This window comes from Sprattus sprattus (genome assembly GCF_963457725.1).
Source record: "Sprattus sprattus genome assembly, chromosome: 5".
Lineage (NCBI taxonomy): Eukaryota > Metazoa > Chordata > Actinopteri > Clupeiformes > Clupeidae > Sprattus > Sprattus sprattus.
The window spans coordinates 21165299-21191780 of NC_137924.1; the positions used below are offsets into that span (position 1 = coordinate 21165299).

Below are 26482 nucleotides of genomic sequence, written 5' to 3' on the forward strand. Positions count from 1 at the left end.
TATCCATGTATTTTGTGTGTCGGGACACTTACATCGCTGGTGATCTCATTGACATGGAAGCAGTGCATAAGTTGAGGGGTGAAGGGCATGGGTATGTGCTGCCCTCTGGAGGCATAGAACTTCTCCTTGTAGCACAGCTGTAAGGAAAACAATAACAAACTCATTCCAGTATTTCCTCAGAGATACAAAAACTAAGAGATATTCACAAGTCAAATTGAAAACAGTAAAATTGAGAGATGTTTTATGTGTTAATTGCACACATGATATGTTTTTGTTTTTCTTTGTTTTGTTACTTGGTTTGTCGTGCTCACTTACTTCACTGATGGCTTCCTGGGTGGCCTTGACTTGCAGGATTTCTGGTGTGTCATAAATGGAGTGGATCTTGTCCTTCTCCTTGTGCCACTTCTCGCGGTACAGACGCTGTGAGAGAGTGTAAAGAGGGTTAGATCAAAATGTATTAAACTTATCCATGTACTTGTATTGGTTATCCTCAGAGGTATGTACATTTTACATTGTTAACAGAGTAGAAAGATCAAGCTTATAATTGGTTTGATTAATATATTCCATGATCACATACAATTTGTAATTACCTTCGAAGTCAATGCCAAATAAAGGGTTATTAGCTATAATCTGAAATAGGAAATTCTGATTTATTCCCTTCTCAATAACCATTTGAGTCTTACCTCGTTCATGACCTTGTTGGCCTTCCTGATGGTAACAAAGTTGACACCTTCCGGGTCCAGTTCGTAACTCTTGGCTTTGGTTTGGTCATGTGCCAGTTTATATTTCACCTGTAGAAATCATGCACAAAAACACACAAACTCGTTAGAAAGCCTTGTTTTCCTCCAATGGTAGGGCAGGAAAGAAAGAAATACACGCTGGAGGTCTCACTCACGTCACTGCAGTTGAGAGAGCTGGCCTTGGCCTGCATGATAAGAGGGGTGTCATAGGGAAGCTCGTAGCCCTTCGCCATGGCGCTCTTGTTGTCCTCTTTGTAGATGTTCTGAGAAGGAATAAAAAGAAAGGATATTTTAGCATTGACCAGACTATTCAGAATGTGGGGTTCTTATGTAATTTCAAGTACAACTATTAATTTGGGGATGTCTTACGTCACTCTGGATGTACTGGTTGAGGCGAACTCTCTCTGTATCAATGGTGACAGCAGGAGAGGTGTTTGTGCCTTTGATGTTGGTGGCGTAGTCGTGACGGTAGTTGAGCTGAGGGAGAACAGAAAGAAATCAGAGCATGAGACACCATCTGTGAAATTCCTGACAACAGTAATAACAATGATTTACTGTTATTGGTGTTAGTTACTGTTGGATGTGTTTTTCTAGTGGATTCCACCTTTGGAGTAAAAGTGTAGTTTCTGTTCATGTGTAACTGAACTGTGTAAAACTTACATCACTGAGGTTCTGAGCACTCATCTTGCATTGCTCATACTCTGGGGTCTCCAACACCACAGAGTAGTCCTTAAAGTGCTGAACTGCGTTGGCTTTGTACATGTTCTGAAAGAAAGGGGAGGAAAGAATCAGAGTATTCACACATGTGGTATAAGCACAGGAAGGAGAGGTGGGGGCTGAAGGAAAAAGTACGAAAAAATAGAGATTGAAGGCGTGGGCAGGGGGACTCACGTTGCTCTGGATCTCCATGGCGGTCTTACTGCGCACAATCTCAGGAGTATCCCAGGCGTAGCACCCGATACCCTTCAGCCAGTTCAGGTCATCCTTGTAGATGATCTGTGAGGCAACAAGGAACATTCCCATTTTAACCAAAGTTAAAAAAAATTAATAAAAAGTCACAGTGATCACACAGGTTATATGCTATGTTTGTACGTGATAACGTTTGAAAATACTCACAGGCACACACAAGAATCTGAATAAGATCACTCACATCACTGAACTGCTCATTGACTTTGCGAGAGTGGACAAAGGCCGTCATGTCTGGGAGGCAGACCCACTGGTGCAGGTACTTGCGGTAGTCAATCTCACTGACGAACTTCTGGGTCTTGCGTGCTTCCACAATCTCAAGCATGTCGGGAGGCATAGTGACCTTGGCCTTTGTTTTCTCATAGTCATCTTTGTACAAACGCTGATTCACAAAGAGACATAATTGTAAAGTTCAGTTTGCCCAAAGAGAAAAGGACATTAATATAACACATCAACTGTTTGAGTGAGAAGTGTCTGTGGGCAGATGTACTCACGTCAAGGTGAAGTTTGCCAGCATTGAGGCACCTAAGCGTGGCAGGATCATCCTCAATGGATTTGGGCAAGCTGTAGAGGGACTTGAACTTCTCATAATCCTCACGATATTTCACCTGTCACAATAGAATTCAACATTTCCATGTGGTCACAGAGTACAGGTACAGGTCATTATTAAATATTTTTTTTTATCTCAGTATGTATTGTGTAGAAGACTTGGACTCACATTGCTGAGAATAACCTTCTGCTGTTTAGCATGGGCCAATGCGTGAGAGTCATGTGGAATGAAGTATTCCTTGTCCTTGATCTTGTTCCATGCGGCAGTATAGTCAGTCTGTTAAATATGAGCAACACACGTTTAACAAGACAGTAGTTCAACAATAATGAAAAAAATTACTTGAACAGAAGCAATATGGACATGACCTATGGTCAGATGAACATACCGAGCTGGAGAGATGTTTGAGGTTAGCGCACCGGGCAAGGTCAAACGTGTCGATACAAGTGGTGTACAAGTGTTTCTCTTTGTTGTAGGCCTCCCTGTAGATCAACTGAGGGTAAATAGAGAACACTCAGTTTAAACTCATCATTATTCAACCCTGGAACAGTGTTAGAACAGCAAATATGTGTATGTGTATGAGATAAGACATTACCTCACTAGCCCAGGTGTGGCCTAGAACAGCAGTGACGTAAATAGGGGTATCTGTCACAATGGAGTAGTTGTTGAATTCCTTCTTGCCTTCAGCTTTGTATTGGATCTGTCAAAAAAAGTGCTTGTTAAAATGTGCTTGTCATCCTCGTTTTTTTAAAATTGCAGTTTGTTTAAGAACCTTCCATATCACACCACAAAAACTAAGAAAAATATATTTAAGATGCTTGTGGGTTAATGTAGTTGCTAACGATTAAACTTTTAGGAAAGCAAAACCACTAAGAATCAAGTTTGCCATATCCCTCTGCCTCTTACGTCACTCTGTAGCTCGTAGGACTTCCTGGCGCGAAGAATCTCTGGGGTATCCCAGGCATAGCAGCCAATGCCCTTTGTCCAGAGTAGGTCCTCTTTATAGAAAACCTGAAAAGAGAAAGATGGTGATGCCCCATGTCATTTAGAAAAGACCACAGCGACAGAAAATAGCCCAGAGACTTAAATGGTGACATTACGGATGACTTACATCGCTCAAAATCTCGTTGGCGTGGCGAGCACGGGTGATATCATTTTGCTCTGGGTGGCATGTCCATTGGTGCAGGTAGGTACGGTACTGCTCTGGGCTTAGGATGTCCTGACATCTCTTGGCCACAACATGGCTCATCATGTCCACAGGGATGTGTAGCTTAGTCTTGGTCTCATTGTAGTCCTTGTGGTAGTCCCTCTGCACAAGAGATCAAACGATGTTAGCATGCAGGATGTGACCGTATCGACTGCCCTCTGCTGTAACACTGAGTGTATAAGAGTATCTACATCTTTTTATGATCTCAAAATCTCACGAAAAAAGAGTCCTGTGTGTTTAATGTCGAGGTGTATGTTCACAGGAAGAGAAATGTCTTACCAGGTTCTTCATCTTCTCTATTTCACCATAGCGCATCACATCAGGGAAGTCTAGGATGTTGGCGGCCTTGTAATGGCCCTTTTCCTTCAAATGGGCCTCGTTGTACTTGGCCTGAGTGGTATGGATTCATAGAAAAGAGGGCAAAAGAACATGACACATTGGAAAATATATTTATTATTATATTTTTTTGTTCTGACTTGGACAAACAGCTGACAGTGTAGCTATAAGATGCTCCGTTTATTACAACTGAAGTAATGTTATGTGTTTAGTGAAAAGTTCACTGACAAGATGACACTGAAGGATACTCACATCACTGACGCTGTCCCTGGCCTTCTTGGCATTCAGCAGAGGGAGGTACTCATGATCCAGCTGGTAGCCAGTGGCTTTGCTTTCATCCCAGTTCAGTTTGTAGAGTTTCTGCAAAGAAATCACACCATTCGTGAAACCACAAGTCTAACGTCTCCTAAAAACAGGGAGACTTTGCTGAATGTATGCTGTATTAAGCCAAGTAAGTATACTCAGTGTAATAAGTATTCAAAGCGTACAGCAAAAAGGAGGTATGCTGTGTGTTACCTCACTGATGTGCTTGGCTGACTCTCTGCTTTGGGCCATCTGGGGTGTGTCATCAAACCCGATGTAATGGCCCTTCTCCTGATTGAAGGACTCTTTGTACTTCAGCTGAATTAACAAAAACAAGATAAATAGTTTAGCTCAACAATCACAAGCTGCGGTTTAAATGTTCTGAATGGACGGAGAAATGAAAGTCACTTAAATGTGGTTACTCACATCACTGAGTTGGAAGGCATTCACTTTAGCCTGGATAATCTCAGGGCGATCGACAATAAGGGTGAACTTGCTAAAGTTCTCCTTGGCATCTTTTTTGTAAAGTCTCTGAAAAAAAGAAAATGGGAAAAATAGTAATAAGGAAGGATAATGCTAAAGACTAAACCCATTTATATCATACACATACTTAGTAATCTTTATTGTGAGTATATGTAATAATTGCATGTAATATAAATCCTGTATATGTACAATATTTAGTGATGCAATCTTTTATACCTTTTAGTGATGCTACCTTTTTTAGTTTTTAGCCTTCTATGGGATTAAGACCAAAACATTTTATGAACTTCTCTAGTAATGACAAAGACCCCTACTTCATTCATGACCGCCTGGCAATTCCTGACTTTGACATGATCAACAGACTCTGCAGGCGACCATCCACATCCACGGATCCATTCCATGTCGGCCTTATAGAGAATCTGGTGGATGGGAAGACAATCATAAATGGTGTTGTGTGAGGATGACAGAGATAGAGAGAAATGAGGCAGCAATAGAACAGATTTAGGATTGCTGCAAGAAATACAATAAAAGTACAATATGTGCATATTCTAATGGGGTGAAAGTACTGTGATTAGAGACTCACATCACTGTTGAGGTCATATACTTTGCGGGCCTGAACAACATCATTATGATCAGGCAGGCAAGTCCAGTTGTGGAGACGGGTCCTGTAAGCGTTATCGTTGACCTGGACCTGGCACTTCTTGGCCAGCTCAAAGGCTATCATGTCCACAGGAAGATTGAACTTAGTCTTGGAATGGTGGAAGTCCTTCTTGTAAAGAGCATCACTAGCAATCTTGGCAGAGTTCAAGGCCAGCATGAGCAGTGGATCGTCCTGGACACTGAGAGCGCCAATGTGATGACCAACCTGCTTGCGATAGCCGTCAAGATACTTGTGCTGTAAGAACGAAATAGATCACGGTCAATTTTTGTTCAGAGGTATAGATATTTTTAACAACCATGACATTTGAGATTCAACTTGATAGACACTAGGTTTAAACATTGCTTAATGGCCTACTTACCTCACTACATATTTTAGTCGTCTTAATACATTGCTGGATAGAAATGGCATCTCCAGGCATGAAGTACCCAGTGGCTTTGGTCTTGTTCCAGTCCTGGGTGTAGAGTTTCTGTGGGGGAATAAGAGGAGCGAAATGAAGGCTGTAAGTGTATGGAGGTGTCAATTAATTGTACGTTGCTCAAAGGATGAACTCTTGGGAGAGGGATCGTGAGAATGGCCGGGATAATTTACCGGGTGGAGAATCTTTTTAGTCTCTCTGGCAGTTGCCAGAATTGGAGTATCCCCTAGGCTGTATTTTGTCTTGTCCATGTGCCATTGTTCACGATATTTAGCCTGAAATAAATGAAGACGCAGTTAAGTTTTTGCATTTCAAAATCAGCAGGGCAAAATGAGAAGGTTATCACACTACAAAATCTGATAATTTAAGACTTGAGCCTTATTTGAATTTGCAAATTAGACGATTGTTCAAGAACACAAGCTCACGGCTCACAGCCAGCAGATTTAAGAGGAGTTCTACTGACCTCATTGAGGACCGCAGCAGCATTCTTGGCACATTCCATGTCCATTCTGTCGACGGGAGTTACGTACTTCTGTGTATCCAGCTGCACACGGTAACCCCTCTACAAGACAGAAAGAATGAGAATGAAAATGACGTTCATCCCCTGCCATTTCATGCCAACCAGTCCCATTCTCTGAAATCTTTCCAAGAGACGGTTATTCCTTACATCAGCCAGGATGCCCTGGGCATTTTTCACTCTCTTGACGTCCAAGGACTCGTGAGGTGACCATCCACAGCCCCTCAGCCACTCCAAGTCAGACCTGTACACCGCCTGTCAATCACACAGAGATGAATGCCATTACACGACACAGTCACAGTCTAAGAAATGTACACCAGTGGCCTCAGGTGACCTTATTTCTTTGTGGAAATGATGTAGGGTCTAAGTTTTGATGTAAAGAACTTACATCACTGTGCAGGTCATACACTTTCCTAGCCTGGACGACATCACTGGAGTCGGGCAGGCAGGTCCAATTGTGCAGCTGGGTTCTGTAGTTGAAATCGTTGACCTGTTTCTGGCACTTCTTGGCCAGCTCAATATTAAGCATGTCTACAGGGAGGTGGAACTTGGTCTTGGACTTTTCAAAGTCCTTCTTGTAGAGATTGTCACTAGAAATCTTAACACCGTGCGCAGCCAGCATAGCAAGAGGATCATCCTCGACACAGAGGGCTCCGATGTGGTGTCCCTGTTGCTTGCGGTAATCTGCTTTGTACTTGTACTGGAAAAGAAAAAGCATAGTAAATTTTATCTTCTGCAATCTGACAAATGGTTGAAATTCACTTGTGAATTCAATTTTACAATAGTACGCATGCATATCTGTAATGAAATGAACACTCACATCACTAATAATATCTCTGGACGCTTTAGCTTTAAGTACAGAGATGGCATCCTCCTTAATCAGGAATGCCTTGGCCTTCTCTGTGTCCCAAGCTTTGGTATACCCGCTCTGAAAAGCAAAAGTGAAAATGACTGAGCGGAAACATTTCAAAGAGTATTACAGTACGTAGTAATCTGACAATGGGTCAAACTTACTTGGCTGGTATTAATAAGGTTTGCCTTTGAGAGGATGATTTCTGGTATGTCAGGACCGATATGAATTTTCGCTTTGTCATTCTCCCACGCCTCATGGTATTTCCTCTGTCAACAGAAAGAAGGACAAATGAGTTTAGTCACTAAAAGTCAACATGGAAGGCTTTTATTTATAATCCGTCGTTATGGTTCTCTTTGTAATTTACAAAAGTTTAGTCTGCACAGTAAATGTGTAGGAAAATGTGTTTGAGCTAAATACAACATTATGGAATTCCATATCACATGTAGCCAAGAAAAGTCTCTCAGTTTTGGCACCATTTGGTTGTTTTGAAATTAGATGATGTATTCTTTGTCGACATGTAGAGCTACTTTTTTATCAATAATTTAGGATGGTAGAAACACTTGCAAAGTCTGTGTATACCCTTTCTGAAACGAAGTTCAAGGAAAAATCAACAGTAGGAGAAAGCGAGACAAAACAAATTTCTTACAGCACTGAGCATATCTGCATTTTGTTTGGACAGGACCACTTCAGGCGAGTCGACGACACTTGTGAACTTGACAGTGCTGGGGTGCTGGCGGTAGAGCCTGTCGTTGAGAATTTCCTGAGCATGTTTGGCCTTCAGAACATCAGGTGAACCCTGTGGTATCCAGCCGCATCCACGGATCCACTCCATATCAGCCTTGTACACCGCCTGTAAGGTTCAGATTCATCTTTAGGACTGTCCCATGACTTCCACAACCCCAACATGGATTATTTTATATTATTTGTTTTATACACATGCACTATAATACACCATATAAGAGCAAATAAAACGTTTTATAAAACAATTGGGTTCTATCGCGTTATTTAGCTGTTTCTGATTGGACGAGAGACGTTCCATGAGTTGGATTGTCCGTCAACATACCAACAGTTTGGGACTTTTCACAGCTAATAATAAATCACTCCGCGATGTAATATTCGCGTTGATATTAACCGTCAATTCAAAATTCTTAAAATTCAAAACCAAGACGTTGACAATGGAACTATTTTTTATTGCGGAGAAACGATGGCGAAATAAACCATTTTTAATCAATAACTTTGTGTTGAAATGTTAATTTGTTGACGGTATTGTTTTATAAAAGCAATATAGCACTCGTGGGAGTGGGGTAGGTAAGGGATAATCCTACGGGTGTTGTTGCATACGCCACTCGGCCTGCGACCTCGGTGGCTACGGCCGAACTCCACCCGTGGGATTAGCCCTTACCTACCCCACTCCCACTCGTGCTATATTGCTTAAGTAACTTAGGTTTATGACAGTACACAGAGACATGAGTAGAGGTCACCAACAACAACATCAAGAACAGAATCTAAATGCTAACTAACATCACTCTGAAGATCATAGACCATTCACAAGTGAAAGGGTCTTCTCAATATGGAATAAAACTTACATCACTGTGCAGATCATAGACTTTCCTAGCCTGGACGACATCACTGGAGTCGGGCAGGCAGGTCCAGTTGTGCAGCTGGGTTCTGTAGTTGAAATCGTTGACCTGTTTCTGGCACTTCTTGGCCAGCTCAATATTAAGCATGTCTACAGGGAGGTGGAACTTGGTCTTGGACTTTTCAAAGTCCTTCTTGTAGAGATTGTCACTAGCAATCTTAACACCGTGCGCAGCCAGCATAGCAAGTGGATCATCCTCGACACAGAGGGCTCCGATGTGGTGTCCCTGTTGCTTGCGGTAACCTGCTTTGTATTTGTACTGAAAGAAGAGATAAATGTTGGAAAAATTGATTATTTAACCACATCAGGACCTCAACATGTAATAAATGAAAATATGGCACCAATAAAAAAATTGAGTAAATGAAAGAGAATAAGAATCTCACATCACTGATGATTTCTCTTCCTTGCTTGGCTGCCTTGATTGAGATGGCATCAGATTTGATGTCATAACCCTTCTTGAACATATCTTCCATCGCTTGTCTGTATTGTTTCTGTTGAAGAAATAAAGCAGACGAAGTTTTAGACCACAGTATAAGATAACATTCTTAAGAATAAGATAACAGTATAAGACAACATTCTACTTTCTTGCGATCCCCATAAAATCAATGATCAAAATATTCTCAGTTAAAACACACTTAGCTTTTTGAATATATAGACTGTCAAAGACTGTCAATTTGAATATATAGACTGTCAACATTCTACTTTCTTGCGATCCCCATAAAATCAATGATCAAAATATTCTCAGTTAAAACACACTAAGTTTTTTGAATATATAGACTATCAATGTTTATAATTGAAGTGCATTTGGGTCTATACACTTACCCTGCTGTTGGTGATATTGTTCTGTTTGGCTAAGATTATCTCGGGTGTGTTGGGCATGATATGGATGTTTGTCTTCTCCGTATTCCATGCATCAACGTACGCTTTCTGTAACGATAACCAAAAAAAGATTACTCAGGTTTTCAACATCAAAATATGTAATGCTTCAAATCCAAATGATCTCATACATCTTTAGGTTGAAGTGTATTGCTCAACATGCTAAGCTAAGCGTGCCCATACCCTGTCCATAATTTTGGCATTTTCTTTAGCCAGAGCGTAGGGCATTCCATCAGTTTTGCTGGTGAAGGCCAAGGTGCTTGGGTGCTGACGGTACTTAATTTCACTCAGGATGGCTCCAGCTGTCTTGACCCTATCCACTTCCACTGAGCCAATAGGAACCCATCCACATCCTCGGATCCATTCCAAATCTGACCTGTACACAGCCTTTATGGAAAGATTCATCAAAGTATGGTGTTGTTTAACATTTCAATCTTCTATATTTTGGCTCTTTTTTTCCAAACATCAGCAACATGCACTGTAAAACTTACATCACTGTGCAGGTCATAGACTTTCCTAGCCTGGACGACATCACTGGAGTCAGGCAGGCAGGTCCAGTTGTGAAGCATGGTTCTGTAGTTGAAATCGTTGACCTGTTTCTGGCACTTCTTGGCCAGCTCAATATTAAGCATGTCTACAGGGAGGTGGAACTTGGTCTTTGACTTATTGAAGTCCTTCTTGTAAAGAGCATCACTAGCAATCCTAGCACCGTGTATAGCCAGCATGAGCAGTGGATCATCCTCCACGCAGTGAGCTCCAATGTGATGACCAACCTGCTTGCGGTAGCCGGCTTTGTACTTGTGCTGAGGAAAAAGTTAATGAAAAATGAATTGCAGATCTAGATATTTGGTGTTCACAGTCAGGGGTATCAACCAAATTCAATAAACAGTTTTTTTATTTGTATTTTTTAAATAAAACACTTCAATTTACTCACATCACTGATAATGTCTCTTCCATGCTTGGCTGCCTTGATTGATAGTGCATCAGATTTGATGTCATAACCCTTCTTGAACATATCGTCAACTGCTTGTCTGTATTGTTTCTGTTGAAGAAATAAAGCAGACGGAATTTTAGACCACAGTTTTATAATCATCCTGGTGGTTCTAAAATGAGTCCTCGAATATTACTGACAAGATTTACACACACACACACTGAGACAGTTAAATCCCAACTCAGTTGATACTGTACAAACAATCAAAAAAAAAAACTCACTTTGCTCATGTTGATAGCATTGGCCTTGGACAGTATAATCTCAGGTATATCGGGCATTAAATGGATGTTCGTTTTCTCAGCTTCCCAGGCTTGAACATACTGTTGCTGTGTTTAACATACAAAGGATGAACATAAACGTTAGAAGTAGAACATTAGCATTCACATTTGTCATATTATGCGTTACATGTTTGGAAAAAGGCAACTGACCTTGTTAATTGTGTCAGCGTTTGTTTTGGCCAAGACCATAGGCATAGAGTGCATGTCTTGTGTAAACTGGAACTGGTCTGGCTTCTGGCGGTATAAGTTTTCACTGAAAATCTCAGCAGCTTTCTTGGCCTTCATGACATCCAATGACCCGATGGGGACCCAGCCAGTTCCCCTGATCCATTCCATGTCAGCCTTGTACACAGCCTACACATTTGTTTTACAGATAATGTGTTAAGCACAGGGGAAAAGATAGAATGTACATTCACAAAGTGAAAAGGTCTTCTCAAAACTACATAGAACTTACATCACTGTTTAGTGCATAGACTTTCCTAGCCTGGACAACATCATTGGAGTCAGGCAGGCAGGTCCAGTTGTGCAGCTGGGTTCTGTAGTTGAAATCGTTGACCTGTTTCTGGCACTTCTTGGCCAGCTCAATATTAAGCATGTCTACAGGGAGGTGGAACTTGGTCTTTGACTTATTGAAGTCCTTCTTGTAAAGAGCATCACTAGCAATCCTAGCACCGTTTATAGCCAGCATGAGCAGTGGATCATCCTCCACGCAGTGAGCTCCAATGTGATGACCAACCTGCTTGCGGTAGCCGGCTTTGTACTTGTGCTGAGGAAAACATTAATGAAAGGAAAGGAAGGAAGAAAGGACAGACGCAATTATGTACAAAATAAAAATAAAATCCTGAATAACAATATATTTAAACATTTGAATGGGATTTCTATACAGAAAACAAAGCTTACATCACTGGCAATATCGCAGCCTTTTCTGGCTGCTATGATAGAAATGGCATCATTGCGTAAATCATATCCCTTCTTCTTAGACTGTTCATTGGCAAGTTTGTACAATTTCTGTGAAGAAAGCAACACACAATTATGAAAAGCAGTTGGTAGAGTGTATTAAGGGATGCATAACATTACATTAAAAGCCAAATCAAAATGAGTAATGTTGCCTTTACCTCACTCATATTTTTGTTATTCTGCTTTGCAAGCAGCACATCCATGGAATCTGGCGTGATATGAATTTTGGTCTTCTCTTGGTTCCAGGCCTCAGTATACAATGACTGCAGGAGAGTAAAAATGACATTCATTAATGAGTGTATACAGTTTAGGACCTAAAACACACTAGAAGATAGGAAATATACAAAATGTTTATAACTACTTACCTTGTTGATTATTTGTGCATTGGCTTTAGCCAGGACGAGGGGCATAGCATCAGTTTTGCTGGTGAATTTGAAGTTGCTGGGGTGCTCACGGTATCCCCTCTCAGCCAGAGCCTCGCCAGCCTTCTTCGCGCCCACAACATCAAGCGAGCCAATGGGGACCCATCCCATGCCTCTAAGCCATTTCAAATCGGCTCGGTAGACCGCCTGAGAAAGACGTCAAATGACAATGATGAACATGTGGGATGACTAAATAAAGATAACCATTCCCTAACAATTAAACAGTGGATAGCAATACGTTTTGCTCCAGTTGTTTACACCATTGAAAAAAATAGTTTTGACAGATTCTAAATAAAACGGTACACTTCACAAACAAAACTGTTTGAATTCAAATGTGAAAAATAGAAGGAAACTAAAACCATCATTCAGCGTCTGCCTTACTCACTTCACTCTGCATGTCGTACACCTGTCTGGCCTGCACAACATCACTTGAGTCGGGCAGGCAGGTCCAGTTATGAAGGCGAGTCCTGTAGGCTGCATCATTGACCTGGATCTGATTCTTCTTAGCCAGCTCAAAGGCAATCATGTCCACAGGAAGATTGAACTTAGTCTTGGACTTGTGGAAGTCCTTCTTGTAAAGAAAGTCACTAGAAATCTTGGCAGAGTTCAAGGCCAGCATGATCAGTGGATCATCCTGGACACTTTTGGCTCCAATGTGATGACCAATCTGCTTGCGGTAGCCGGTCTTGTACTTGTACTAAAGAGGAAGATGAAATTAGCAAATATGTAATTTTTCTAAAATTGCTACAGTAAATCATTCATGCTCGCCAACTGTGTGGTGTGAAATACTTACGTCACTGATAATCTCCCTGCCTTTCTTGGCAGCAATAATAGCAAGGGCATCACCGCGCAAGTCATAGCCCTTCTTCTTAGATTCTTCATTAGCTTTTTTATATTTTGACTGGATAACAAAATCAAAAAAGGACAAAGTCATATTATGCAAGCAATAACATTTTCACATGTTACACAGACCTGGGAGGTAGGTGAACTGAAAATGAATTTTAAGATATACATTATATTGCAAAAAAAATACATTATAATAATAATAATGTAATTAGTTGTAAGTTAAATGGAAATGACACATCTATGCCTCTTTGACACTGTCTTACCTCACTGTAGGCGATCTTGTTCGCTCTGGCCAGCACCACATCCATTGCATCTGGCATGATATGGACTGTCGTCTTGTCCTTCTCCCAAGCTTTGACATAACTTTGCTGTGAAAATGTGCAAGGACTTAATACCAAAGAAGAACAACTGGAAGCTTACAGAGTGTTATAGGAGATAATTACTTATTCCCCCTTCACATTACTCAGGCTTATTAAATCTAGAAGAGATATACTACCTTGTCCATATTGGAATTCATGGCTTTAGCCAACACGATTGGCATAGCATCAGTTTTGCTTGTGAATTTGAAGTTGCTGGGGTGCTGACGGTACCCATGGTCAGTCAGGATCTCTCCACACTTCTTTGCTAACTCAACATCCATCGAGCCAATGGGTATCCATCCTGTACCTTGCTGCATTTTGTAATCAGCCCTGTACACAGCCTGGAGGAACGGTGGAGGAATGGAATGATTTGAAGGAAATGCCCTACAAAATTCAGTCATTATGGCTGTCTTTACAGCTGTACAGTTTATTCTAAAACTATTCACACAGAGACTTGCATTGTGTGATACACCAATAACTGTAAATGCAAACTCACTTCACTCTGTATGTCGTACACCTGTCTGGCCTGCACAACATCACTTGAGTCGGGCAGGCAGGTCCAGTTATGAAGGCGAGTCCTGTAGGCTGCATCATTGACCTGTATCTGATTCTTCTTAGCCAGCTCAAAGGCCATCATGTCCACAGGAAGATTGAACTTAGTCTTGGACTTGTGGAAGTCCTTCTTGTAAAGAAAGTCACTAGCAATCTTGGCAGAGTTTAAGGCCAGCATTAGCAGTGGATCATCCTGGACACTTTTGGCTCCAATGTGATGACCAACCTGCTTGCGGTAGCCGGTCTTGTACTTGTACTAAAGAGGAAGATGAAATGAAGAAATATGTCATTGTGCTAAAAATTGGTACAGCAAATCTTTCATGCATGCAAACTGTGTGGTGTGAAATGCTTACATCACTGATAATCTCCCTGCCTTTCTTGGCAGCAATGATAGCAAGGGCATCACCGCGCAAGTCATAGCCCTTCTTCTTGGATTCTTCATTAGCTTTTTTATATTTTGACTGGATAACAAAATAAAAAGGAAAACGTCATATTATGCAAGCCATAACAGTTTCATATGTTGAACAGACCTGGGAGATACGTGAACTGAAAATGAATTTTTAGATATACAGTGTAATGCTAAACAAATACATTATAATAATAATAATGTAATTAGTTGTAAGTTAAATGGAAATGACACATCTATGCCTATTTTACGCTGGCTTACCTCACTGTAGGCGACCTTGTTCGCTCTGGCCAGCACCACATCCATTGCATCTGGCATGATATGGACTGTCGCCTTGTCCTTCTCCCAAGCTTTGACATAACTTTGCTGTGAAAATGTGCAAAGACTTAATACCAAAGAAGAACAACTGTAAGCTTGACAGAGTGTTGAAGGAGATCATTACTTTTTCCCCCTTCACATTACTCAGGCTAATTAAGTCTTGAAGAGATATACTACCTTGTCCATATTGGAATTCATGGCTTTAGCCAACACGATTGGCATAGCATCAGTTTTGCTTGTGAATTTGAAGTTGCTGGGGTGCTGACGGTACCCATGGTCAGTCAGGATCTGTCCACACTTCTTTGCTAGCTCAACATCCATCGAGCCAATGGGTACCCATCCTGTACCTTGCTGCATTTTGTAATCAGCCCTGTACACAGCCTAGGAGACCGGCGAAAGAATGGAATGATTTGAAGGAAATGCCCTACAAAATTCAGTCATTATGGCTGTCTTTACAGCTGTACAGTGTATAGTTAAATGATTTACACAGAGACTTGCATTGTGTGATACACCAATAACTGTAAATGCAAACTCACTTCACTCTGTAGGTCATAATTGTGTCTAGCCTGGACAACATCACTGGAGTCGGGCAGGCAGGTCCAGTTATGAAGGCGAGTCCTGTAGGCTGCATCATTGACCTGGATCTGATTCTTCTTAGCCAGCTCAAAGGCCATCATGTCCACAGGAAGATTGAACTTAGTCTTGGACTTGTGGAAGTCCTTCTTGTAAAGAAAGTCACTAGCAATCTTGGCAGAGTTCAAGGCCAGCATGAGCAGTGGATCATCCTGGACACTTTTGGCTCCAATGTGATGACCAATCTGCTTGCGGTAGCCGGTCTTGTACTTGTACTAAAGAGGAAGATGAAATTCAGAAATATGTCATTGTGCTAAAAACTGCTAGAGTAAATCATTCATGCTTGCCAACTGTGTGGTGTGAAATACTTACATCACTGATAATCTCCCTGCCTTTCTTGGCAGCAATAATAGCAAGGGCATCACCGCGCAAGTCATAACCCTTCTTCTTGGAGTCTTCATTAGCTTTTTTATATTTTGACTTGATAACAAAATAAAAAGGACAAAGTCATATTATGCAAGCAATAACAGTTTCACATGTTACACAGACCTGGGAGGTAGGTGAATTGAAAATGAATATTTAGATATATAGTTTATTGCAAAACAAATCAATTATAATATGAATAATGTAATTCATTGTAAGTTAAACGGAAATTACACATTTATGCCTCTTTAAAGCTGGCTTACCTCACTGTAGGCGATCTTGTTCGCTCTGGCCAGCACCACATCCATTGCATCTGGCATGATATGGACCGTTGTCTTGTCCTTCTCCCAAGCTTTGACATAACTTTGCTGTGAAAATGTGCAAAGACTTAATACCAAAGAAGAAGACCTGGAAGCTTACAGAGTGTTAAAGGAGATAATTACTTATTCCCCCTTCACATTACTCAGACTAATTAAGTCTTGAAGAGATATACTACCTTGTCCATATTGGAATTCATGGCTTTAGCCAACACGATTGGCATAGCATCCGTTTTGCTGGTGAATTTGAAGTTGCTGGGGTGCTGACGGTACCCATGGTCAGTCAGGATCTCTCCACACTTCTTTGCTAGCTCAACATCCATCGAGCCAATGGGTATCCATCCTGTACCTTGCTGCATTTTGTAATCAGCCCTGTACACAGCCTAGGGGAACGGCGAAAGAATGGAATGATTTGAATGAAATGCCCTACAAAATTCAGTCATTATGGCTGTCTTTACAGCTGTACAGTTTATTCTAAAATGATTTTCACAGAGACTTGTATTGTGTGATACACCAATAACTGTAAATGCAAACTCACTTCACTTTGTAGGTCATAATTGTGTCTAGCCTGGACAACATCACTGGAGTCGGGCAGGCAGGTCCAGTTATGAAGGCGAGTCCTGTAGGCTGCATCATTGACCTGGATCTGATTCTTCTTAGCCAGCTCAAAGGCCATCATGTCCACAGGAAGATTGAACTTAGTCTTGGACTTGTGGAAGTCCTTCTTGTAAAGAAAGTCACTAGCAATCTTGGCAGAGTTTAAGGCCAGCATTAGCAGTGGATCATCCTGGACACTTTTGGCTCCAATGTGATGACCAACCTGCTTGCGGTAGCCGGTCTTGTACTTGTACTAAAGAGGAAGATGAAATGAAGAAATATGTCATTGTGCTAAAAATTGGTACAGCAAATCTTTCATGCATGCAAACTGTGTGGTGTGAAATGCTTACATCACTGATAATCTCCCTGCCTTTCTTGGCAGCAATGATAGCAAGGGCATCACCGCGCAAGTCATAGCCCTTCTTCTTGGATTCTTCATTAGCTTTTTTATATTTTGACTGGATAACAAAATAAAAAGGAAAACGTCATATTATGCAAGCCATAACAGTTTCATATGTTACACAGACCTGGGAGATACGTGAACTGAAAATGAATTTTAAGATATACATTATATTGCAAAAAAAATACATTATAATAATAATAATGTAATTAGTTGTAAGTTAAATGGAAATGACACATCTATGCCTCTTTGACACTGTCTTACCTCACTGTAGGCGATCTTGTTCGCTCTGGCCAGCACCACATCCATTGCATCTGGCATGATATGGACTGTCGTCTTGTCCTTCTCCCAAGCTTTGACATAACTTTGCTGTGAAAATGTGCAAGGACTTAATACCAAAGAAGAACAACTGGAAGCTTACAGAGTGTTATAGGAGATAATTACTTATTCCCCCTTCACATTACTCAGGCTTATTAAATCTAGAAGAGATATACTACCTTGTCCATATTGGAATTCATGGCTTTAGCCAACACGATTGGCATAGCATCAGTTTTGCTGGTGAATTTGAAGTTGCTGGGGTGTTGACGGTACCCATGGTCAGTCAGGATCTCTCCACACTTCTTTGCTAACTCAACATCCATCGAGCCAATGGGTATCCATCCTGTACCTTGCTGCATTTTGTAATCAGCCCTGTACACAGCCTGGAGGAACGGTGGAGGAATGGAATGATTTGAAGGAAATGCCCTACAAAATTCAGTCATTATGGCTGTCTTTACAGCTGTACAGTTTATTCTAAAACGATTCACACAGAGACTTGCATTGTGTGATACACCAATAACTGTAAATGCAAACTCACTTCACTCTGTATGTCGTACACCTGTCTGGCCTGCACAACATCACTTGAGTCGGGCAGGCAGGTCCAGTTATGAAGGCGAGTCCTGTAGGCTGCATCATTGACCTGTTTCTGATTCTTCTTAGCCAGCTCAAAGGCCATCATGTCCACAGGAAGATGGAACTTGGTCTTGGACTTGTGGAAGTCCTTCTTGTAAAGAGCATCACTAGCAATCTTGGCAGAGTTCAAGGCCAGCATGAGCAGTGGATCATCCTGGACACTTTTGGCTCCAATGTGATGACCAACCTGCTTGCGGTAGCCGGCCTTGTATTTGAACTACAGAAAACACAGATGAATAAATATTAGGATTGAATATTAGATGGATTCATGATTCCTTCCATTTTCATTAGCGCAAATATGACTTTACTTACATCACTAGCGATAGCGGTGGTGGCCTTGGCTGCCTTGATTGCCATAGCATCAGCACGCACATGGATGCCCTTCTTCTTAGCTTGTTCGTTGGCTAGATTGTACAATTTCTAGACAGATGAAACAATCAAATAATTTTAATCATTTTTAATCTCTAAATATCACTGTTATGTTATGTGAAAGGTGTCAGAGATTTCTACATTCCTGTAGCTAACAGTGTAACAATCTGTCATGCAAAAGATTAATCACATTGCTAGTTATTCACACTTTTAATTGGTGGCACTAGGAGTTAAGGCCATTTCTGTACAAGGTACGTACATTACTCATTGTGATTGCATTCGCCTTTGCCAGCACAAACTCAGGACTGTCAGGCATGAGGTGGACCTTAAGTTTTTCCTTCTCCCAGGCGGCACTGTAGGCTTGCTGGAATGAAACGCATAGAAAATTATAGCTCAAGCAACAAACAAGGTACTTCATCTAATATATACATATTTCTATGAATTTCTAGATTTGACCCTGTACCTTGTTCATTTGCTTGTTGTTGGAAGTGCACAAAACCATATCCATGGAGTCCATGAGCCTGTGGAATGGATGGACCGAAGGATGAGTGCGGTATCTTGCCTCACTCCGGATCTCCGAACTAACTCTTGCCAATTCAACACCCAGGGAGCCTATAGGCACCCATGGAAGTCCTTTCATATTGTTGTTGTATTCAGCCTTGTACTCATTCTAAAAAAAGGGAAGGATGAAATTGCAAAAATTTTAACAAAAAAATGTAGGAATTGTGAATGTTGGTGCTTTTTGGTGTGTATATGTTTTGTGTTATGTTTATGTTTCAGATTTGCACTCACATCACTAGCGCTAGTGTTCATGGTACGAGCAAGCGCTAGGCCCATCGCATCTGGGAGGAGGGTGTAGCTGTGAAGGCGTTTCTTGTAGCCAGCATTGGTCTGCTTAGCTGAAGCTTCTTTAGCATGAGTAACGCTCATCATGTCCACAGGGGAGCTGTACTTCAGCTTGGACTTGTGGTAGTCCTTCGTGTAGTTCTTGTCACTCTGCATCTTGGCCACTGCCATGTAGTGCACCAGCAGAGGGTCGTCCTTAATGTTGCGGCAACCAATGTGGTGGCCCTTTGCCTTGTTGTAAGCCAACTTATACTTGTACTGCAAAAGCATTACAGATATTTCATCACAATAAATGACGAGTCATCCAGAGTATTTATTGATTGAAAAAAAATTCTATTAACATTGAATTTATGTTCACTCACATCACTTGCTATTTTGCTGCCAGATTTTGCAGCAAGGACAGAAATGGAATCAGGTGTGATATGGTAGCCAGCCTTCGCCATCGCTTCCAGACCAGCCCTGTAACGTTTCTAGAGACAGGGAAATTACATAATTTACAATGCAGTTAATGAAAAAATTTACACTAACAAAAAACTATGTTTAATATAACATTAGTGCAAATGTGAATTACTGCATATACTTCAGAACAAGGCCATTTTAATATGTGAAGATCAGTGTATTAGGTATTTGGTAGACACTTTTATCCAAACTGTCTAAGAAAATGTATTTAAACATTTATAACATTAATAATGAATGCTTTAAATGAATAAGGTTTTTTTCAGCTAAATCTAACAATTATTACAAAATAAAAATGCAGCCAATTGTGTTTAGCTACAAAAACCTAGCCACTGTAGTGCATGTCATAATCTTATATAGAGAGATACGTACATTACTCATTGTGATTGCATTCGCCTTTGCCAGCACATACTCAGGACTGTCAGGCATGACGTGGACCTTAAGTTTTTCCTTCTCCCAGGCGGCACTGTAGGCTTGCTGTAATGAAACGCATAGAAAACTATAGCTTAAGCAACAAACAAGGCACTTCATCTAATATATATCTATATATATATATATATATATATATATATATACACACATCCGAAGGTGAATTTCTAGATTTGACCCTGTACCTTGTTCATTTGCTTGTTGTTGGCAGTGCACAAAACCATATCCATGGAGTCCATGAGCCTGTGGAATGGATGGACCGAAGGATGAGTGCGGTATCTTGCCTCACTCCGGATCTCCGAACAAGTTCTTGCCAAATCAACGCCCAGGGAGCCTATAGGCACCCATGGAAGTCCTTTCATATTGTTGTTGTATTCAGCCTTGTATTCATACTAAAAAAATGAAGGAACATATTGCAGGAATGGTTACAAAAAGCCCTAGATATAACTTTCCGTATGTGTGTTGTGTGTGTGTGTGTGTGTGTGTGTGCGTGTGTGTGCGTGCGTATGTGCGCGTGTGTATATATATATAGCTTAAGGTGTGCATATTCTGTTAAATGGTTGTGTTTCAGATTATCACTTACATCACTAGCGCTAGAATTCATGGAACGAGCAAGCTCTAGGCCCATAGAATCTGGGGGAAGGGTGTAGTTGTGGATGAGTTGCTTGTAGCCAGCATTTGTCTGCTTAGCTGAAGCTTCTTTAGCATGAGTAACGCTCATCATGTCCACAGGGGAGCTGTACTTCAGCTTGGACTTGTGGTAGTCCTTTTTGTAGTTCTTCTCACTCTGCAACTTGGCCACTGCCATGTAGTGCACCAGCAGAGGGTCGTCCTTAATGTTGCGGCAACCGATGTGGTGGCCCTTTGACTTCTCAAAGTCTTTCTTGTATTGGAACTGTAGTAGGAAATTATGGTAAGTTCATCGGGTCAAGAACATGTCATGTTACAGTAGAGGGAACAGTGAATTTTAAAGAAATAAACTTAAAGAGGATGAGCATCCTACATCATTTCCCTTTAGAGGACACACATGGGATTATTGTTTGAAAAATCTCCACATCGAACTCACGTTGCTGATAATGCGGCTTCCTGTTTTGGCAGCAATGATTGGAATGGCATCATTCCTCATGTCATAACCCTTGGCAATATCCTCAATCCACTTGCTCTTGTAGTGTTGCTGGAATTCAAATACACATTATCAATGCAGCAGTTAAAAATAAATAACCTGTTCAAAACGTGGACCATGAAAAGCTGTGGCGGGATTTGCATGTACATGCAAAGGAATTGGTGGGTCATTGCCCAAGCATACATACTTCACTCATTGTCTGTGCGTTGAACTTGGCCTGGACGAACTGTGGGCAGTCTGCAGGCAAGTTGTAGGTGTGCTTGAACTTCTCACCTGAAGCTCTGTATGCAGCCTGAAATGTAGACATGAGGGAAAAACCATCACCACCTGCTTTATAACTGACCGGGTCAGATTATTTCCTACTTCCAGAGTGAATTCAATCGTATGCACGTTACACTTATTATGTGTGTTAAAATTATCATTCAAAATCATTATAGAATCCTTGTCTTTTGTTTAAACACACTGACCTCTCCAAGCTGCTTCTGGTTGGACATTGCGAGGGCCATGTGCATGTTGTCTGTCAGGCTGTTAAACTTGAAGTTGCTGGGATGCTGGCGGTAGGAGTGTTCTTCCAGGGCTTTACCTGCAGCCTTTGCCAACTCAACGTCCATAGAGCCAATGGGGACCCACCCTGACCCCCTGAAATTGTTGTTGTACTCAGACCTGTAGTTGTTCTGTAAGGTGAGGGGGTGTCAGGATCAGACTTAGGCAATGTTTTTTGTTGCCCCTATAAAAACTGAAATTACTATCTCATCACAATCTAGTTTTATGTAACTGACTGAAATCCAGTTCAAGGTTAAGTACTTCAAATCTCCGTTATTGTACGAGTCCACAACATATTTAGTGTGTGTCAGCAACCAATGTACACTAACTGAGCTATTGCAAACATTGAAACAGTGTCTTGTACATAACTTACATCACTTGAATTTATGTTCATGGTACGAGCCAATTCCAGGCCCATCGCATCTGGGAGGAGGGTGTAGCTGTGAAAGACTTTCTTGTAACCTGCATTGGTCTGCCTAGCTGAAGCTTCCTTAGCATGAGTCAGACTTATCATGTCCACAGGGGAGCTGTACTTCAGCTTGGACTTGTGGTAGTCCTTCGTGTAGTTCTTCTCACTCTGCATCTTGGCCACCGCCATGTAGTGAACCAGCAGAGGGTCGTCCTTAATGTTGCGGCAACCAATCTGGTGGCCCTTTGACTTCTCAAAGTCTTTCTTGTATTGGAACTTCAGGGGGAAATTATGGTAAGGTCATCAGGTCAAGAACATGACATGTAACAGTACAAGATACAGTGAATTTTACAGAAAAAAACTTAAAGAGGATGAGCATCCTACATTACTTCCCTTTAGAGGACACACACGGGATTATTGTTTAAAAAAATCTGCATAACCAACTAGTTATAAACTAACAAGACATAAATCTACATCAAACTCACGTTGCTGATCATGTGTCTTCCTTTCTTGGCAGCAATGATTGGAATGGCATCATTCCTCATGTCATAACCCTTGGCAATATCCTCAATCCACTTGCTCTTGTAGTGTTGCTGGAATACAAATACACAATATCAATGCAGCAGTTTAAAAATCAATAACCTGCTCAAAACTTGGACAATGATTTCCATGTATCATTTACATGCAAAGGAGCTGTTGGGTCATCGCCCAAGCATACATACTTCACTCATTGTCTGTGCGTTGAACTTGGCCTGGAGGAACTGTGGGCAGTCTGCAGGCAAGTTGTAGGTGTGCTTAACCTTCTCACCTGCAGCCCTGTATGCAGCCTGAAATGTAGACATGAGGGAAAAACCATCACCACCTGCTTTATAACTGACTGGGTCAGATTATTCCATACTTCCAGAGCGAATTAAATCTTACTCACGTAACACTTATTATGTGTGTTTAAATTATCATTCAAAATCATTATAGAATCATTGTCTTGTGTTAAAACACACTGACCTCTCCAAGCTGCTTCTGGTTGGACATTGCAAGGGCCATGTGCATGTTGTCTGTCAGGCTGCTAAACTTGAAGTTGCTGGGATGCTGGCGGTAGGAGTGTTCTTCCAGGGCTTTAGTTTTAGCCTTTGCCAACTCAACGTCCATAGAGCCAATGGGGACCCACCCTGTCCCCCTGAAATTGTTGTTGTACTCAGACCTGTAGTTGTTCTGTAAGGTGAGGGGGTGTCAGGATCGGACTTAGGCAATGTGTTTTGTTGCCCCCATAAAACTGAAATCACTATCTCAACACAATCTAGTTTAATGTAATTGACTGAAATGCAGCTTAAGGTTAGGTACTTTTAATCTCAGTTATTGTACAAGTCATATTAAATGTGTGTCAGCAACCAATGTACACCAACTGAGCTATTGCAAACATTGAAACAGTGACTTGTACATAACTTACATCGCTTGAATTTAGAGCCATGGTACGAGCCAATTCCAGGCCCATCGCATCTGGGAGAAGGGTGTAGTTGTGAAAGACTTTCCTGTAACCGGCATTGGTCTGCTTAGCTGAAGCTTCCTTAGCATGAGTCAGACTTATCATGTCCACAGGGGAGCTGTACTTCAGCTTGGACTTGTGGTAGTCCTTCGTGTAGTTCTTGTCACTCTGCATCTTGGCCACCGCCATGTAGTGCACCAACAGAGGGTCGTCCTTAATGTTGCGGCAACCAATCTGGTGGCCCTTTGCCTTGTTGTACGCCTTTTTGTATTGGTACTGTGAGGGAACAAAACTGGTCAAACAGTGTGCTGTTTTCATCTGAATGCACATAATGTTATGTTTACCTTACCAATACGGAATTATGTTCCAATATCACAATAATTAATAACGAAGAATACCTTTGCGAAGAATGATTTAATCGAAAGTATGACGGGAGGTACTTACATCGCTAGCTGCGTGAGTGGCTTTTTTAGCGGCGAGGACAGACATAGCATCTTGTTTCATATCGTACCCCTTTGCAATAGTCTCACCCCAAGCCATCTTGTAATATTTCTGATTGAATAACAGAAATTCCAATTCAATAACAGTCAAGTAAGCACTGATACACAAAGAATGCCTTGGTCCAAATCATAAGGAGCCTCAGAACACTACCATACCTCGCTGATGTTGTAAGCATTGGATCTTGCTTGAAGGAACTGTGGGACATCGGCAGGTATGGAGTACTTTTGATTGAGCTCCTCCAGACCACTTTTGTAGTGAAGCTACAGAGAAGAAATACATTGTTTTCTAAGAGAGGTACTACTGTTCAAAACAAAAGAAAACTATTCATGAAGTTTTATAAGGAGAGGTACGTTATGAATGTGAAAGGTTGGAAAAACTTACATCACTCCTCAACATCTGGTTAACTTTGGCCTGCATCATGGTCGGATGGTCATCAATAGCGGTGAATGGAATGGTATCTGGGTGCTGCCTGTACTTTTTCTAGGGTCGAAAGCATGAGAAACATGAGAAATATATACTGATCTGTCAATGTCAATTTAAACAATTTAAATTGCTTTCATAATTATTTAGAATAATTATTAAAACTACATCTTACCTCACTAAATATATCTCCAGCCTTCTTTGTCTTTTCGAAGTCCAACGACCCATAGGGCACCCAAGGAGATCCTTTGACGGAGTTGTTGTAGTCTGACTTATATTCATTCTAGAGTTGGAAGATTAGTATGTGGACATTCAAGAACATGCTTTAACACAACAGTAATCGTGTTTTCCTGCGCTATTGTTGAATGCAACATCAATTGTGTTTGTGAACATTAGGCCTTCTCATATTATGTTAAACAAATACATTAAAAATAATTTATTGGAGAGACTTGAGGAGAGATTAGTTGACAGTATAGTATCCAAATAATTTGTAAACACAACAGTGGTGCATCTCTGTTGAGGGAAAGTCAGAAAATATCCTTACATCACTCTGGATGAAGTTGGCATTCTTTGCCAATTCCAGGCCCATACTATTGTATGGCATGCGGTAGTTGGTGGGGATGTTTCTGTAGCCAGCCATACTTGCGATACCCTGGGACTTTTTAGCCAGAGTGACCATCATCATGTCCAGGGTGGGGGAGTACTTGGTCTTTGTCTTCTCATAGTCTTTCGTATACTCCCGCTGTGGAGATATTTTAGAATAATGCAGATTTTAAGTGATCACTTAGGTATAGCATAAACAACCCCAGTGAAAATGCTTTCAAAGGCGCCATCATTGTTGTTGTTGTTGTTAAGTATTTGTATGATGGTTGTAGTGCACCCTGTTGTGTTATAATATTAGGTTGTTGGGGATGAGAACTTGACAGTCTTACAGTGAGAGGTTTGGATGCTGTGGGATGTCCCCAACCAATAGCACAAGTAATATAACATATTTGCTTGTGTATAACTAAAATTACGACAGATATGTAAATAGATTTGCATCATATAGGTTATTGATCCACATTGATACACAAAGTCCACATACGTTCAGTTGGTAATGCTGCAACTTACATTACTTTGAATTTTGGCCACATGCATAGAGTGCATCATCTTGGGGTCGTCTTTGATACTGAGGGCACCAATCATATGTCCTCTATTCTTCTCATACTCCTTCTTATATTTGACCTGGAATAAACACAACCGACAACAGATGTAACTTTCTCCAAACAAACAAAAAATGTAATGTAATGTAACAGACCAACCAGAGAGAACAATTCCTGTAACTCAATTTGTTTAGGTCAGAATACTCACATCACTGGCAATATTTGTATGGGCACGGGCAGCAAGGATTGAAATGGCATCCCCTTTAACCTCAAATTTATTTGCTTTTGTTTTGTCCCAGTCATATTTGTAACAATTCTGAAAATCAACAGAAAACATGTTTATTGCTTATGGAGTGCATATGTTGTAAACACATGAAGTGTGTATGCATACAGAGAGGGGTTGTAAGAAAAGTACACATACATTTAACAGGACACTAGGAGTACTAAGAAGTACTCATACTTACATCACTGAGGTTAAAAGCGTTGACTCTTGACTGAATAAAGAAGGGGTAGTCCGGGGGTACGTGAGTTTTGAACTTTGTTTCTTCATACTTTGCTTTGTAATTGAGCTGCAAAAACAACATGGAAGTGAGATGGTAAAACAGTGGTCTGGACTCTCTCCGATTTCCTGTACTGTTAGTTCTCATGTCGCTGAGCTTCACTAGGTGGCACTACAGCCCGGGAAACTGAGAGATTTTGTAACAAAACCTCTTTGCCTGACTGACTGGCCTTTCCCTTGGTGTATTTTTGGGCAATCTGCGAAGACGTTTCCAAAAATAAAAAAAAGCTGCTTGCTCTGGTTTCCATAGCATCCAGAGCAAGGCAGCTGGGCCA

General features: G+C 41.1%; 1 protein-coding gene across 4 annotated transcripts in view; it reads right to left on the reverse strand.

The window, feature by feature from the left end:
- The window catches only part of neb (nebulin), a 56229-nt gene that overhangs the window by 19760 nt on the left and 9987 nt on the right, over window positions 1–26482 (reverse strand). For all 4 annotated transcript variants that reach the window (XM_080838770.1, XM_080838771.1, XM_080838769.1 and 1 more), the window contains 81 exons: window positions 26113–26217; window positions 25857–25964; window positions 25617–25730; window positions 25051–25248; window positions 24682–24789; window positions 24468–24566; window positions 24242–24346; window positions 24030–24137; window positions 23550–23861; window positions 23108–23314; window positions 22828–22932; window positions 22591–22698; window positions 22070–22381; window positions 21621–21827; window positions 21341–21445; window positions 21097–21204; window positions 20614–20925; window positions 20216–20422; window positions 19974–20078; window positions 19508–19615; window positions 19092–19403; window positions 18763–18969; window positions 18559–18663; window positions 18243–18350; window positions 17836–18147; window positions 17477–17680; window positions 17244–17348; window positions 16930–17037; window positions 16521–16832; window positions 16162–16365; window positions 15929–16033; window positions 15615–15722; window positions 15206–15517; window positions 14847–15050; window positions 14613–14717; window positions 14299–14406; window positions 13890–14201; window positions 13531–13734; window positions 13298–13402; window positions 12982–13089; window positions 12574–12885; window positions 12132–12335; window positions 11925–12029; window positions 11710–11817; window positions 11264–11575; window positions 10960–11163; window positions 10753–10857; window positions 10475–10582; window positions 10032–10343; window positions 9724–9927; window positions 9487–9591; window positions 9048–9155; window positions 8612–8923; window positions 7672–7875; window positions 7187–7291; window positions 6993–7100; window positions 6561–6872; window positions 6323–6427; window positions 6119–6217; window positions 5829–5930; window positions 5599–5706; window positions 5163–5474; window positions 4894–4998; window positions 4526–4630; window positions 4313–4417; window positions 4049–4156; window positions 3740–3850; window positions 3365–3562; window positions 3160–3264; window positions 2849–2953; window positions 2642–2746; window positions 2425–2532; window positions 2201–2314; window positions 1891–2088; window positions 1632–1736; window positions 1401–1505; window positions 1110–1217; window positions 896–1003; window positions 684–791; window positions 316–420; window positions 33–137 (listed from right to left, as the gene is read on the reverse strand). In XM_080838770.1, coding sequence (XP_080694896.1) covers window positions 33–137; window positions 316–420; window positions 684–791; window positions 896–1003; window positions 1110–1217; window positions 1401–1505; window positions 1632–1736; window positions 1891–2088; window positions 2201–2314; window positions 2425–2532; window positions 2642–2746; window positions 2849–2953; window positions 3160–3264; window positions 3365–3562; window positions 3740–3850; window positions 4049–4156; window positions 4313–4417; window positions 4526–4630; window positions 4894–4998; window positions 5163–5474; window positions 5599–5706; window positions 5829–5930; window positions 6119–6217; window positions 6323–6427; window positions 6561–6872; window positions 6993–7100; window positions 7187–7291; window positions 7672–7875; window positions 8612–8923; window positions 9048–9155; window positions 9487–9591; window positions 9724–9927; window positions 10032–10343; window positions 10475–10582; window positions 10753–10857; window positions 10960–11163; window positions 11264–11575; window positions 11710–11817; window positions 11925–12029; window positions 12132–12335; window positions 12574–12885; window positions 12982–13089; window positions 13298–13402; window positions 13531–13734; window positions 13890–14201; window positions 14299–14406; window positions 14613–14717; window positions 14847–15050; window positions 15206–15517; window positions 15615–15722; window positions 15929–16033; window positions 16162–16365; window positions 16521–16832; window positions 16930–17037; window positions 17244–17348; window positions 17477–17680; window positions 17836–18147; window positions 18243–18350; window positions 18559–18663; window positions 18763–18969; window positions 19092–19403; window positions 19508–19615; window positions 19974–20078; window positions 20216–20422; window positions 20614–20925; window positions 21097–21204; window positions 21341–21445; window positions 21621–21827; window positions 22070–22381; window positions 22591–22698; window positions 22828–22932; window positions 23108–23314; window positions 23550–23861; window positions 24030–24137; window positions 24242–24346; window positions 24468–24566; window positions 24682–24789; window positions 25051–25248; window positions 25617–25730; window positions 25857–25964; window positions 26113–26217 — 12954 coding nt within the window. The remainder of the gene's footprint in view (window positions 1–32; window positions 138–315; window positions 421–683; window positions 792–895; window positions 1004–1109; window positions 1218–1400; window positions 1506–1631; window positions 1737–1890; window positions 2089–2200; window positions 2315–2424; window positions 2533–2641; window positions 2747–2848; window positions 2954–3159; window positions 3265–3364; window positions 3563–3739; window positions 3851–4048; window positions 4157–4312; window positions 4418–4525; window positions 4631–4893; window positions 4999–5162; window positions 5475–5598; window positions 5707–5828; window positions 5931–6118; window positions 6218–6322; window positions 6428–6560; window positions 6873–6992; window positions 7101–7186; window positions 7292–7671; window positions 7876–8611; window positions 8924–9047; window positions 9156–9486; window positions 9592–9723; window positions 9928–10031; window positions 10344–10474; window positions 10583–10752; window positions 10858–10959; window positions 11164–11263; window positions 11576–11709; window positions 11818–11924; window positions 12030–12131; window positions 12336–12573; window positions 12886–12981; window positions 13090–13297; window positions 13403–13530; window positions 13735–13889; window positions 14202–14298; window positions 14407–14612; window positions 14718–14846; window positions 15051–15205; window positions 15518–15614; window positions 15723–15928; window positions 16034–16161; window positions 16366–16520; window positions 16833–16929; window positions 17038–17243; window positions 17349–17476; window positions 17681–17835; window positions 18148–18242; window positions 18351–18558; window positions 18664–18762; window positions 18970–19091; window positions 19404–19507; window positions 19616–19973; window positions 20079–20215; window positions 20423–20613; window positions 20926–21096; window positions 21205–21340; window positions 21446–21620; window positions 21828–22069; window positions 22382–22590; window positions 22699–22827; window positions 22933–23107; window positions 23315–23549; window positions 23862–24029; window positions 24138–24241; window positions 24347–24467; window positions 24567–24681; window positions 24790–25050; window positions 25249–25616; window positions 25731–25856; window positions 25965–26112; window positions 26218–26482) is intronic.